General features: G+C 36.0%; 1 protein-coding gene across 3 annotated transcripts in view; it reads right to left on the minus strand.

Annotated features, from left to right (window-relative positions):
- The window catches only part of NUCB2 (nucleobindin 2), a 41653-nt gene that overhangs the window by 8076 nt on the left and 17530 nt on the right, over nucleotides 1–16047 (minus strand). For 2 of the 3 annotated variants that reach the window (XM_086339773.1, XM_086339774.1), the window contains exons 3-10: nucleotides 14747–14890; nucleotides 14054–14161; nucleotides 10133–10259; nucleotides 3186–3289; nucleotides 1775–1960; nucleotides 1387–1477; nucleotides 742–800; nucleotides 552–644 (exon numbers count right to left, since the gene is read on the minus strand). In XM_086339773.1, coding sequence (XP_086195899.1) covers nucleotides 552–644; nucleotides 742–800; nucleotides 1387–1477; nucleotides 1775–1960; nucleotides 3186–3289; nucleotides 10133–10259; nucleotides 14054–14161; nucleotides 14747–14890 — 912 coding nt within the window. Of the gene's footprint in view, nucleotides 1–551; nucleotides 645–741; nucleotides 801–1386; nucleotides 1478–1774; nucleotides 1961–3185; nucleotides 3290–10132; nucleotides 10260–14053; nucleotides 14231–14746; nucleotides 14891–16047 lie in introns of all 3 variants that reach the window. The other variant, XM_086339775.1, reaches the window with a different exon arrangement.

Consider the following 16047-nt stretch of genomic DNA (forward strand, 5'->3'; position numbering starts at 1 on the left):
CAAATATCAGGTGAAAAGCACTGAAGCAAAGCAGTGGGCTTGGGGAATTCCCTGGTGGTCTAGCAGTTAGGACTCCACACTTTCACTGCCAAGGGTCTGGGTTCAAGCCATGGTCAGGGAACTAAGATCCCACAAGCTAATCACATAAGCTGTGCAGTACAGACAAAAACAAAAACCATGGGCTTAAGTTATCCTGTCTATGATAGCTCTTTCAGAGTTTTTAGCTTAATAACATGAACAAGAAATAAATATTTATTGTTATAAACCATTAAGGCATTGAGTTTTTAATTTCTTAGCAAAAATTAATTTTTTACTTCTAAAGAATGTTTTATAGCATTCTTTTATATGCAGAGCATCTTAATCTTTTAAAACACTTTAAAGTAGTTACAAAATAATTTTATTTACACTAAGGGAATATACTGACTTATAAATCAAAAATGCAAAATACAATTATATATCTATTCTGTATATTTGTTTTCCATTTAACAATAAGATTTATTGCAAGAACTTGAATCATCCACAGAAGTAACAGGTAAACATTTCAAACATACCTCATTCATTACATGTTCCCTCATTCTAAGCCTTTCTTCCTCCATTTCTACCATATCATCCTCTTCATTTTTGGGGTCATATACTTTCTCCAACTAAAAAGAAAATTTTAAAACCAACATAAAAGAAAGGAAGATAATAAAAGGAAAAAAGAGAGAGCAAAGCCACTGAATACTTAATGAACTCATTTACCTCTTTAGTAAATAGGGCTTCTAATTCTTGTTCATCTAGGAAGCCATCACTATTGACATCTAAAGTTTAAAAGTTACAAATGCAAAAACTGGTTTTAATGCCTTAGAAAATAGATAATTAAAGTACAACTAATTACAACTGGTTTGCAAAAATATTACTTACATAAAGCAACAACATGCTACAGAAAAAGGTTTCTTTCTTTTTATGAAGCCTCCAATCAGTCCAACTGATAACAATTCACTACTTACTCATAATTCACCATAGTCATTGAGAAAAATACATGTTAACCAATTTTTCCCAAAATATAAAGCAATGTGCTTTAAGACTATATTTTAGTATTACAGCCTAATGTCTGTGAGATGCAACCTAGCTAGTCACAGAAATACCTTCACTTTACAGAGAAACTTGCAGGAAGTCATATAATGATTAAAAATAAAAGCAAGTATAAAGACAGCTACTGAACTAAAATATTTTATACTACAGACCAGTAATAAAGACTATTATACTACCCTTGAGAAAAACTCTAAAGATTTACTACCAATAGGACTCAATTAGAAAAGTTTAGCAGAAATCAATTAAGACTAAAGCATCTATTATTTTTCAAACAGAAGATATAAATATTAATATTTGTATCAACTCTGTTACCATGTAATTTGAAAAATGTCTTGGGGTCGAAGTCATTAGGATCCAATCCATCAGCCTCTTCCCACACTTCTTTAAGTTGATCTTTGCTTCCCTGTGAATCAATTTTTAAAAAAACACATAAGACAAACTGTAATCCATATATAGAGACTCAAACGCAAAACTGAAAAACTATAAAAAATTAACTCAAGATTTTAAGAACTAATAACATGATAAAATTCTACTATCTGGCACAAAGAAGTATCTTCATTTAATTATGATTTTATATATATTTTGTTTTGTTTTAATTAATTCATTTATTTTTAATTGAAGGATAATTGCTTTACAATATTGTGTTGATTTCTGCCATACATCAACATGAATCAGCCATAGGTAAAGTCACAGTCCTTACTGGATGATTAACTTTAGGATGATTTTCATGTTTTTTCTTCATTTCTGCAAATTTAGATTCTTCTTCTTTTCTCTTTTCTTCACTCAGTGTTTTTAAATATTCTCTCCTTTCATGTTCCTTCATCATTTCATATTTTTTAAATTCTTCATGCCGAGCTTTATCATAGTGTTCCAGATCACTTGTAGCCTTTAAAGCAATATTTAAATTAAATAAAAAGATGTGCTTACAAATATGAATAAAAGCTTCTTCCATATAGCATACTCTCTAACAGAAGGTAGTATTCAGTTCAGTTCAGTCGCTCAGTCGTGTCTGACTCTTTGCGACCCCATGAATTGCAGCACGCCAGGCCTCCCTGTCCATCACCAACTCCCGGAGTTCACCCAGACTCACGTCCATTGAGTCAGTGATGCCATCCAGCCATCTCATCCTCTGTCGTCCCCTTCTCCTCCTGCCCCCTATTCCTCCCAGCATCAGAGTCTACATACTCAACTTTTGTTTTAAATTCTACCCTTCTAATTCAGTCATTATTATTGTTAGAGATGGGCTTCCCAGGAGGCTCAGTGATAAAGAATCCATCTGCCAGTATAGGAGACGCAGGTTCATGCTCTGGGTCGGGAAGATCCCCTAGAGAAGAAAACATCAACCCACTCCAGTATTCTTGCCTGGGAAATCCCACGGACAGAGGAGCCTGGAGGGCTACAGTCCATGGGCTCAAAAAGGAGTTGGACATGACTCAGCAACTAAACCAATCAACACTATCAGAGGTGTAGGCATTCAAAGAAGCTAAAAGTTCAAAGCTAGTTTCAACCTTAGAAAGTTCCACATAAGCAAGTAATATATAAATTTACTTTAAAAAGAAGAAAGAAGAGACTGTATCAAATCGGTATCATATAGAGAACTAGAATGGTTTCTAACAACTTAACTAAATGTAAGAATACCCAGACTAGAACATCTAGTCTGCTAACTCCATACAGTATAACACAGGAGGTCTACGAACTGCTATCTAAAATTCCTGAGGCCAGATATGTTTCAATATCTTCAAGATTTTAGAAAAGATATGGCATATATGCAATATTATGTAACACTAATGAAGAGTATAAATAGATTAGTACTTCCTTATCAAAATCTATGAGTACTCATATTAAGTAAGCTAGGAAAAAAACTATAAACAGCCTTATTAGAATTCAAGCCAGGTGTCCATTTTTATCGTATTTTGGATTTTGGAATTGTTGGCAAGGGATTACAGATCTGTATGTCCACATTATTATCTGTACTAATAAGGGTTATACTATCTCCCTTTAAAGATATTCTAGACAGTGTACAAAAGTTATACTACCATTTCACGGAATTTGTCAAATTACAAAATCTCAAAGGTACAATAAAAACAATACATTTTGACAATTATTCTCACCGCTTTGATTAGCATATCTAAATCTGTAGATTCAAACTTGTCAGGATTCAGGTGGTTTAGATGATCAAATTGTTTTAGAAGAGCATGGTGGTCCATACCTGTATCTGAAAGAAAATGCGAAAACTGTAAACAATAAGCTACTAGAAGCTAGAATCATTAATATAAATGATACATAAGAATAAAAATTCATATTTTATAAGAAAATTTGACATTTTAGATTAAAGGTTAATTATTATTTTTTTTTTGTTTATTAAATATTTAAAAAAAAAATCACATGCTCCCCATCCTGAACCCTCCTCCCTCCCAACCTCCCCATACCATCCCCCTGGGCCTTCCCAGCGCACCAGCCCCAAGCATCCAGCATCATGCACTGAACCTGGACTGGCATCTCGTTTCATACATGACATTTCACATGTTTCAATGACATTCTCCCAAATCTTCCCACCCTCTCCCACAGAGTCCATAAGACTGTTCTATACATCAGTGTCTCTTTTGCTGTCTCGTACACAGGGTTATCGTTACCATCTTTCTAAATTCCATATACATGCGTTAGTATACTGTATTTATGTTTTTCCTTCTGGCTTACTTCACTCTGTATAATAGTCTCCAGTTTCATCCACCTCATTAGAACTGATTCAAATGTATTCTTTTTAATGGCTGAGTAATACTCCATTGTGTATATGTACCACAGCTTTCTTATCCATTCATCTGCTGATGGACATCTAGGTTGCTTCCATGTCCTGGCTATTATAAACAGTGCTGCGATGAACATTGGGGTACACGTGTCTCTTTCCCTTCTGGTTTCCTCAGTGTGTATGCCCAGCAGTGGGATTGCTGGATCATAAGGCAGTTCTATTTCCAGTTTTTTAAGGAATCTCCACACTGTTCTCCATAGTGACTGTACTAATTTGCATTCCCACCAACAGTGTAAGAGGGTTCCCTTTTCTCCACACCCTCTCCAGCATTTATTATTTGTAGACTTTTGGATCGCAGCCATTCTGACCGGCGTGAAATGGTACCTCATAGTGGTTTTGATTTGCATTTCTCTGATAAAGAGTGATGTTGAACATCTTTTCAAGTGTTTGTCAGCCATCTGCATGTCTTCTTTGGAGAAATGTCTATTTAGATCTTTGGCCCATTTTTTGATTGGGTCATTTATTTTTCTGGAGTTGAGCTGTAGGAGTTGCTTGTATATTTTTGAGATTAGTTGTTTGTCGGTTGCTTCATTTGCTATTATTTTCTCCCATTCTGAAGGCTGTCTTTTCACCTTGCTAATAGTTTCCTTTGATGTGCAGAAGCTTTTAAGTTTAATTAGGTCCCATTTGTTTATTTTTGCTTTTATTTCCAATATTCTGGGAGGTGGGTCATAGAGGATCCTGCTGTGATGTATGTCAGAGAGTGTTTTGCCTATGTTCTCCTCTAGGAGTTTTATAGTTTCTGGTCTTATGTTGAGATCTTTAATCCATTTTGAGTTTATTTTTGTATATGGTGTTAGAAAGTGTTCTAGTTTCATTCTTTTACAAGTGGTTGACCAGATTTCCCAGCACCACTTGTTAAAGAGATTGTCTTTAATCCACTGTATATTCTTGCCTCCTTTGTCAAAGATAAGGTGTCCATATGTGCGTGGATTTATCTCTGGGCTTTCTATTTTGTTCCATTGATCTATATTTCTGTCTTTGTGCCAGTACCTAATTATTTTTTTAAGAATATTGCATACATTGTTATTCTAGGCAAAGATAATACCCCTGAATCTGGAATGGAATACAATTTAATGTGTGCATTTTAATGTTATTTCAAGAAAGACTAGTTGACTATCAGTGTAACTTCCAGTAAAATCTTTTTTCTTCTTTTTAATTTATTTTTTATTGAAGGATAATTGCTTTATAGAATTTTGTTGTTTTCTGTCAAACCTCAACATGAATCAGCCATGCTGCTGCTGCTGCTGCTAAGTCGCTTCAGTGGTGTCCAACTCTGTGCGACCCCATAGATGGCAGCCCACCAGGCTCCACCGTCCCTGGGATTCTCCAGGCAAGAACACTGGAGTGGGTTGCCATTTCCTTCTTCATGAATCAGCCATAGGTATATATATATATTCCCTCCCTTTTGAACCTCCCTCCTGTCTCCCTCCCCATCCCACCTCTCTAGGTTGATACAGAGCCCCTGTTTGACTTTCCTGAGCCACACAGCAAATTCCCATTGGCTATCTATTTTACTTATGGTAATGTAAGTTTCCATGTTACTCTTTCCATACATCTCACCCTCTCCTCCCCTTTCCCCATGTCCCAAATATCCATCAACAGGGTTCTGGTAAATAAATTATGATATATCTATATAATGGAAATATATGCAGCTGCTAAAAAAAAAAAAAAGATGGTCTCTGCATATTAATACAGAAAGATCTCCAAAATATATTATTAAAGGAAAAATACATGGCAGAAAATGTATATTGTATATATCGTTTGCATAAAAAGAGAGGAAAAATGAGAACTTTTATTTGTATTTGATTATGTATGAGTAAAGAAACTCAGGAAGGATGGTATTAGGGGGCAGTGGAAACTAATAATGTACAAAACTATCCAGGAACTTTCTTATACTCTCTTGTTTTAGGCCATATGAATCTATTGCCTACCTTAAAAATTACACCCCCCCAATCCCTGTGGCTCAGCTGGTAAAGAATCCACCCGCAATGCAGGAGACCTGGGTTCGATCCCTGGGTTGGGAAGATCCCCTGGAGAAGGGAAAGGCTACCCACTCAAGTATCCTGGCCTGGAGAACTCCATGGCCTGTATAGTCCATGGGGTCGCAAAGAATCAGAAATGACTGAGCGACGTTCACTTTCAAATTAAGCCCTTCTTCAAATTATCAGAAATTTTAACTCATAAATTGTGAATCAAGGAGAAAATATTTATAACCTTTCTAAGGATGTAAGTCAGTTTACTTTAGATAATGAAATCTAGCCCCTGTTTTGGAATAAAGAAAACATTGCCAAGATTAAGGAGATGGAAGTTGTCTAAATGCAAAGAAATCTCAAACCACCTTAAGCCTGGCTTCAAGGACAGAATTGCCTTGTGTGTCTGACTACAGGAAGTAGGATGGTATGAGTTAATTTACCTCTCACTGATGTCCTTAGTTTCAGGATAATGAGTATTTGGTACTTGTTTTCTAAGTCTATTCACCAGCAGAGAGTTTACCCTCTACACTGAAGTGAAGTGAAGAAGTGAAGTGAAGTTGCTTAGTCATGTCTGACTCTTTGCAACCCCATGGACTGTAGCCTACCAGGCTCCTCCATCCACAGGATTTTCCAGGCAAGAGTATTGGAGTGGGTTGCCATTTCGTTCCCTAGAGGATCTTCCCGACCCAGACGTCGAACCCTGGTCTCCCACATTGTAGGAAGATGCTTTACCGTCTGAGCCACAAGGGGTCGCCAACCTCCAGGACCTAATGCCTGATGATCTGAGGTGGGATGAATGAATGAATGAAAATCGCTCAGTCTGTCCAACTCTTTACAACCCCATGGACTATACAGCCCATGGAATTCTTCAGGCCAGAATACTGGAGTGGGTAGCCTTTCCCTTCTCCAGGGATCTGAGGTGGAGGCAATGTAATAATAATAGAAATATAGTATACAGTAAATGTAATGCACTTGAATCATCCTGAAACCATCCCCACCACCTCCAGTCTATGGAAAAACTGTCTTCCACGAAACTGGTCCTTGGTACCAAAAAGTTTGGGAACCACTGCTCTACACAATCGGAGAAGGCAATGGTACCCCACTCCAATACTCTTGCCCGGAAAATCCCATGGACAGAGGAGCCTGGTAGGCTGCAGTCCATGGGGTCGCTAAGAGTCGGACATGACTGAGCAACTTCACTTTCACTTTTCACTTTTCACTTTCACACATTGGAGAAGGAAATGGCAACCCACTCCAGTGTTCTTGCCTGGAGAATCCCAGGACAGAGGAGCCTGGTGGGCTTCCGTCTATGGGGTCGCACAGAGTCGGACACGACTGTAGTGACTCAGCAGCAGCAGCTCCACACAATTTCTCCAATATGACCCACTGACCAGAGGTACATGTTTAAAATGCATATTACTTATCCCCAGAATAAGCATATATAGAGGTGAGATTCAGTAATTTGTGTTTTTAAACTAGCTTCCCAGGTGATTTTTATGCAACTGGAGTTTAAAAACTGATACTGTGCCCTTAGTAAATATTCAGATATTTATTGATGACAATGAACCACCCAGATAACCAACCTATACAGGCATATTACAAGGATACAGGAGGCAGCTTGTAGGGTATCTCACTTGCCAAATCTGGCCCCTGGGTTTTGATTCATAATTAGAAAGGCCGTTCCAAGACAATAAGGGAATTCATTTATGTTGTCAACTTTGCTTTTATGGTTTTATTTTCTACACTTAAATCTTTGATTTACATAAGCACTTATCCTGATATATATGAGATATAAATCTAACTATACCTTTTTCCAAATGGCTATCCAACTCTATTAAGACCACTTATCTCACTAATGAGATACCACCTTTAATGCACATGAAATTCCATATGTATTTAATTTTATTTCTGGAATTTTTATTTTGTTTCACTGGTCCTTCTACTTACATGACAAAATCATAGAATTCTAATGTCTGATGCTCAGTGATATGTTTTGATATCTAATATAACAAGTCCTTCTTCTTTGTTCTTCTTAAGAGGCATATTGCTTTTCTTGTTTGTTTTCCTTTTCATATGAATTTTAAAATTAATTTGGCCAGTACCAGGGGGAAAATGTACATCTTTTTTATTTGGATCATGTTAAATTTATAAATTAACCTAGGAAGAATTGACATGTTTATAATACTGAGTTTTGTATCAGAAAAATGCTATGTCTTTCTTGTTTTTTCAAGTCTACTTTTGCGTCTTTCAGGAGCATTTTCAAGTTTTTATCTGTAAGTCTTTCATATCTCTTAATAGGTTTATTTTGGGTATTTTATTTTTGTTGGTATTGTACAATAGTCTTCTCTTCCATTACATCTGCTAACTGGCTGTTGTTTGCACATATGAAAAAACACTGATTTCTATATATTGCTTGTGTGCATGCTAAGTTGTTTCAGTCGGATCCAACTCTTTGAGACCCTATGGACCATAGACCACCAGGCTTCTCTGTTCATGGGATTCTCCAGGCAAGAATATTGGAGTGGGTTGCCATTCCCTCCTCCAGGGGATCTTCCCTACACAGGGATTAAATTCATGTCTCTTACATCTCCTGCACTGGCAGGAGGGTTCTTTACCACTAGCACCACCTGGGAAGCCCTCTGCATATTGTTTAACTTGCTGAATTTTCCTGTTGTATATACTAAGTTCTTCAGACAATTACATTGAGTTTTCCAAGTGTCTATTATCTGCAAATAGAGATGATTTTATTGCCTACTTTCCATTTACTTCACCTCCAATTTTTTCATTTGTATAATTGATTAGTACCCTCCAATACAATATTAATTAGTAGTGGTGACACAATGAGCATTGTTTTGTTTCTGATTTTAGTTAAAATACATATTTGTGTTTCTCCAATAAGTATGTGTAGCTGAGCTGGACATACGTGATCGTGTTACAGAAGTATCTATTGATTACTACTTTATGACTTAAAAAAAATTAATTAGATGTGTTAATTCTTGTCAAATGCCTTTTCTGAATATATGGAGGTGATCGTATGAACTTTCTTTGAGATAGCGTCACATTTCAAAAACTCTGCTTCTTAGCTGTGTAATCTCCTCATAGTCTAAATTAGAATATGGGAAGATAAATAGGCAGAGCCAGAGGAGTTTTAGGGCAGTGAAACTATTCTGTATGGTACTATAATGGTAGATACATGTCATCATAAATTTACCTGGACCCATAAACTGTACAACCCCAAGAGTGAAATATAAACTATGGATTTGGGGGTACCATGATGTGTCAGTGTAGGTTCATCAGTTGTTGGGAGATGTTGGTATTGGGGTAGGCTGTGAATGCTGGGGGACAGGGGGTATACGGGAAACATCCATACCTTCCCCTCAATCTTGCTACGAACCTTCTATTGTACCAAAAATAATTATCTTAATTTTTTTTTAAAAATTGAGGAGAATTCCCTAGTGGTCCAGTGTTTTAGAGTCCACACTTTCAATGCAGGGAACCCAAGTTCGATCCTTGGTCAGGGAACTAGATCCCACGTGCCACAGTGAAGTTCAGAGATACCCCATGCCACAACTGAGACCAGGCACAGCCAAAGAAATGCATAAATAGATAAATATAATTTTTTTTAAATACAAACTTGAAAGGTTTATTCCAATTAATTATTTGTCCTTTGACTTTGCAAGTTCTTTTGTCATCAAAAAAATTTTTCTTCCTGTATCTACACATATAATAATTTATAATACTAGATTTCCTAAAAAGTTAATCTTGCATTCCTAAAATAAATCCACTTGCTATGACAGAGTATTCTTTTAATATCCAATAATTTTGGTTTTGGCATCAATACATGATAAGAGTGTGGAAGTTTCCTTCTTCATCTGTGCTCTGGAATACTTTAAATAGCACTGACAATCTGCCCCCTAATGGTTTAGTGGAATTGCCTTTGGTATCGTCTGAACCTGGTGTTTTTGTGGAGCTAACTCTGACAATTTTTCTATTTCATCTATGGAAATTATTCTAATTAGTTTCTCTCCCCTACTTTCTTTTGGTCTCCCTTGATGTTATTTTTCCTCTTTAAAGCAATGGCTTAATTCATTATTTTTCATTCTTCCTTTTTTGATATAATTATTTAAGGGCAATCATTTTGATTTTTGAATGACATTTTAAAAATTAAGAGAAGCCAAATCAATTCTAACATTAAATTTTGACTAAAGGAACATGGTCTGTAAACTGACCTCAAAACCAAATATTGGAATTTTCTGACCTTTTCTTTAGTACTTACCTTGAAAAGAATCTAATTTAGCTTTAATCAGCATTCTTAACCTTGCCACTTCTTGCCTTTTCAGTTCATCAAGTTTTGTCCTCACATGATGACTTACTAAATCCAGTTCTTTGCTTAGCCTCCCACTCTGTTAACAAAAATGATAAATTAATGTTATCTATTCCATTGGATTTTTAGATAAGATACAATATATCTAAAATAGGGTTATGATAAAATAGTGATAAATGCTTTGACTCATTGAGATAAATTTGATATTACAAACAACATTTCTTTCAGAAGAAATTCAGTTTGTAACTCTAAATTAAGGCATCTAAAAGCCATAATTAAAGCAAAAACAAGAAACTCAAAAAGTAACTTAAATTATAAAATGGTACAGCCACTTTGGAAAACAATTTGACAGTTCCTCAAAAAGTTAAACACTGAGTTACCATATGATCCTGCAAATACATTCTTGATATATACCTAAACAGTAGAAACATATGTTCACATAAAGTCTTAAATATGAATGTTCACAGCAGCAATTTTCACACCAAAAAAAGTAGAAATAACCCAATTTATCAGTCCGTCAACTGATAAATTGATAAAATATGGAATAGCCATATAATGGAATATATCAATACATGCTACAATATGCTGAACATTGAAACCACTATGCTAAGTCAAAGAAGCCAGGCACAAAAGGCCAAATTTTGTATAATTCCACTCATATGAAATGTCCAGAACAGGCAAAACCACAGAGATACAAATTAGATTAATGTTGGCCAGGGGCTGAGGAGAGGAAAGGGGGAGAGATTGCTTAATGGATACAGGGTTTCATTTTAGAGGAAACAAAAATGTTCTAAAATTAGATAGTGGTGATAGTTATATAACTCTGTACATGTATCAAAACCACTGCATTGTACACTTTAAAGGGGCAAATTTTATGGTATATTAATTATATTTTGATAAAGCTTTTTAAAGTAACATAGCTTCCTTAAGCTTTAGTCATTCCATATATTAAAAACTTATCAAAATTCATCTTTTTTAGGTTGTCTCCTTTGATTACTTTTTTCATAGATGAATATATACATGCTTCAAAATTTAAGAAACAAAATAGTTAGTGGTTTACTTTCTCTTGTTATAAATGCATTTGCAATCATAAACTGCAAGTCTAACTAGCAATCGGGCACACAAACCCTTCAGGATTGAGTCAAGGGGGCCTGCTGAGGAAGGGAAGGTAAAGAAACTCCACAAGGGAGACCAAGAAAGAATGTTCAGAGTAGGGAAAGGGGACCAAGAGAATAGTCTGCTACAGAAGAAAAAGAGTAGTATATTTCAAGGAGAGATGGTCACTATTATTGATAAAACAACAGTTCTCAAGCAGAAGCACCAACATCACTTGGGAACCTCAGATCCGCAGGCCCTAGACTACTGAATCATAAAGTCCGGAGGTGGGGCCCAGAAATCCGTTTTAACAATTTAAAATTTTGAGAACCACTGAGATAAAATAAAGGAGTCTAGTAAGAAGAGGAATAGAATGTGTGCATTAGATCTGGCAATGAAGAAGTCATGACATCCTTCACAAAAGCACACTCAGGGAAGCGGCACAGGCACTGCCATGATCCTCCCAGTTAGCAATGTTTGGTAAGGGAAGAAATGCAGTATGAGTCTCCTTTCAAAATGCTTAGCTGAAAAGGAAAGGACAACTTCTAACTTTTTTCCCAGTTTTTCCTGAGAAAAGAGGAATTGCCTAGCTGTTTGTAATGATTCTCTTGGGTTGGGTTTTGTTGTCTAGTTTTACTCATTTCTTTTTCATTAAATAACTGTTTAACTCACCCCATTTTGTCTCCCCCCCTTACCCGATACAACCCCATAAAGAAAAGGACCTGACTGTGAAAGGGAGACAGTTATAAAAGTATTCCCATACCAAATAAGACAAGCTAGTTGCCTTCCCTTCCCTGGTTATCTCTATATAGCAACTCCCATTATCCACATTTTTGTTAGCCCTCAAATAATGCTCTTAGTCCTAACTGAAGTATTGTAGATAAGAGACACTGAAAGCTCTATATTAGATATCATTCATCCCAGGAAATTAGTTCCATAGCTCAAATAAATTTTTCAAGGAAACACAAGATTATTCAGGAGATTGTGGGTATTATCTAAGTGAAATAAGTCAGGCAGAGAAAGAAAAAATGCTGCCTGACGTATGTGGAATCTAAAAAAACAGAACAAACCAACTAAACCAAACAAAAAACAGACACATACAGAGAATAAATTGGTGGTTGCCAGAGTGGAGGGAGGCTGGGGAAGAAATGAAATGGGTGAAGGGGGGTCAAGAGGTACAAACTCCCAGATGTAAAATAAATAAGCCATGGGGATATAACATACTACATGGGGTGTGCAGTCAATAATATTGTATTAATTTTGTGTGGTGACAGATGGTTACTAGACCTATTGTGGTAACTATTTCCCAAAGTATACAAATGTCAAATCACTATGTCCTAAACATTAAACTAATATAATACCGTATGTCAAATATGTCAATTAAAAAAAAAAAGGTTATTCTAAAATAAAATAGAGATAATTCAAGGGAATTATTGGCATAAGGCTGTTACCATTCTCCCAGAAATGTTCACAGCTTCCAAGAGGAAAGCTGTGAACTAAAAGCCACACACAGGCTCTGATAGTAGCCACAACCTTATGCACGTCAGACTTTCAAAAGGGGCCCAGAGCAGGGACAGAAACTAAAATAAGAAGGATGCTTGATCCAGAATGTTTCCTTCAAACAAAGTTCACTAATTCTGATTCTAGAAACAGCTGAGACAATTTTTTAGGAAAGTTAAAAACAGATAAAAATAACATAAGCAAACCAATAAAACTATCTTGAGAGATATAACTAAAAGTTTAAAATTAAATCATTGGATTTTTTTTTTTTTACTTCTGACTTTAAGATAAACCAAATTAAATGGATTCATTACCCTTCAAGGATGGGCTTCCCTAGTGGCTCAGATGGTAAAGAATCTCCCTGCAAGGCAAGAGACCCAGGTTCAATACCTGGGTCAGGAAGATCCTCTGGAGAAGGAATGGCAACCCACTCCAGTATTCTTGCCTGGAGAATCCCTTGGACAGAGGAGTCTGGTGGGCTACTGTCCATGGGGTCACAAAGAGTTGGACACAACTGAGAGACTACACTTTCACTTTCACCCTTCAAGGATGGGCTTTTAAAGAATCTCTCATGTCAGATCTTGTTTTTTACAATCTCTTTTCTTTATTATGAGTACTAAGGAGAAGTCTAGGACTAAGATAATGTCTAATAAATGGACTAAGATAATGTCCAATAAATGCTTCTTAGGACAGAGGCAAATTAAACCTCCCCTATTGAGATAAGATGTGGGCCATTACATCTTCTATTAATCTGGATCTGATTAAACACCAGAACTGAACTTATTCTAAACCTTTGAATAGCTTCCTGCTGGCCTCCCATCATGTTTTGAGTCTCTTACCATGATGTACAAGACCCTCTGTCATCTAGCCCATGATGCCTTCCAAGCTCATCTTTAGGCCAATCATGGCCTCCACTTCCCAGGCTAGCTTCCAGAAACATTTCCTACTCCCAGGTTTCTATATGTCTCCTGCACCTTGGCCTGGGATGCCTCCCAGTCTTTCTCCTTTTCTCAGCCACATCTTCAAGCAATAGACATAATCTCTAGGAAGAAAGATGACCCACCTTCCCCCACTGCTTTATACTGAATTAGGTGTCCAATCTTATATCTCCAAAATACATTATAGACTTATCATATATTCATTGTAGTAATCTTTTTCTTGGTATTAGTCTCCCTTGAGTTAAGGGCTGCAAATGAGACTCATCTTTGTAATCCCAATACTTAGCTCAGTGTCTGGCATGCTTAAATATTTGTCAAACAATTATTTAATTACATTTACCTTTATTTCCTCTATGTCTGCTTTCTGGAGCTTTTCTCTGAAATGACTATCTGTTTCCAGCACATCAATCACTTGCTTGAGGTATTCATCATAATAAAGTCCAGTATCCTTCAAATTAAGAAACAAACAATAACTCTTCTGAAAGTTTTTCCTTCCCTGTATCTAAAGATCTCAATCCTAAAAAACAAAACAAACAAAAAAATGTCTAGAAATATGGTATTGAGACAAACCTACTTTGACAGTTTGGGCAGTCAAAGTTAAAAAACTATTTCTCAAATGAAGAATGTTATATCAGAACCAATGTCATGTTTTACTCCTATGTAAAAGCCAATTTTCTATACCACTTAGACAATGTAGACTTAACCAATAATATTAAAATTATTGAGTTTACCCCATTGTTACCTGTCTCGTTCATTGTTATCTGTCTCTTCTCTGAACATAATGTTTTCTTGGCTGGTTATCTCCATCTTGGAAATGTATTATGGTTAATTCTCTTATATACTATCTAATATACTAATTAGATATATGTATCTAATATAACTACATTAAATAAATTTTTTCTCATATTAAACAACAACATATTCATTATACTTTTTACTACTTTTTGAAAAATAGTTCCTGAATTTCCAATTTTATAAGTAATAAATTTAGTTAAAGTTCTTCCCACAAGGTTATCTTTGTCATTGCACTTACTGGTGGTTCTATCTTCGCACTGTCCACAGGCTGAGTAGTTTTCACTTTTGTCTTGTCTATGTCTATAGGCACAGCTTCAAGAGCAGGAAGTGCACACGTAACCAGGAGCAAACAGCACTGTGGAAGGATGGTCCTCCACTTCATCTGAAAGAAAGGTACAATTATATTAAGGTTCTGAAAAAACATTTTCAAACTATATATATATACCACATTATCACATTAATACCACATTAATAATACCACCATTAATAATATAATATACTCAATTTTAGGGAGCTTCATTCTAGGAATTTTAGAATTCTAAGAAAAGGGTTAAGAATACATTATAACATCAAAAATAATGCTTAAAATAGATCACTAAAGAAAATCAGGAAAGAAATGCTTTTCAGCTAAGATTAAAAAGACAAGTAAACAAAATTTTAAAGTTTAAACTGCTTATATAAGAAAACATTTGGTTAATTTAAAAAGCTTCAAATAAAGATGGTAATGAGGAACTCAATTTTTAAAAAAATAAACAGCCCAAGTTTAAGAAAGGGAGAAGGGAAAACTATATATTTTTTCTCAATTAAAATACTAAAGAGCCAAAATTACTTCTGGATATGATATTTAAATTAGCTTTTATCTAATTTTGAAAGTAATTTGCTCTATGAACATAAATTGATTTAAAAAGACAAATAACTGACTACAAATATTCTCTTAACCTTACCAGACATTATTTTATCATAGCCAATGTTGTTCAGTCGTTAAACCATGTCCGACTCTTTGTGACCCCATGGACTGCAGCATGCCAGGTTTCCTCATCCTTCACTATCTCCCGGAGTTTGATCAAACTCATGGCCATTAAGTTGGTGATGCCATCCAACCATCTCATCCTCTGCTGCCCTCTTCTCCTCTCACATATGACAAAGTTCTTTTTGGTCATTAATTTTTCAAATAAATAGGTCAATAAAATATCAAGCAGGATGTAACAGGGTTGAAGCAAAAGAGTAACAACTAGTGCTGGTCCCACAATATTATTCAAATCTTGGGGATCCCTGGTGTTCCAGTAGTTAAGAATCCACCTTGCAAGGCAGGGGACATCAGTTCAATCCCTGGTCCAGGAAGATCCGACATGCCACTGGGCAACTAAGCCTATGTGCCACAACTCCTGAGCCCATGTGCTGCAGCTACTGAAGCCTGTATGCCTAGAGCCCGTGCCCGCAACAAGACAGCCATAACAATGAGAAGTCCAAGCGCCACAACTGGAGATAACCCCCGCTTTCCACAGCTAGAGAAAGCCTGCACATAGCAACCAAGAGCCA

Source organism: Bos grunniens, chromosome 15 (genome assembly GCF_055505025.1).
Source record: "Bos grunniens cultivar Pamir isolate PY7600 chromosome 15, Bosgru_T2T1.0, whole genome shotgun sequence".
Taxonomy (NCBI): Eukaryota; Metazoa; Chordata; class Mammalia; order Artiodactyla; family Bovidae; genus Bos; species Bos grunniens.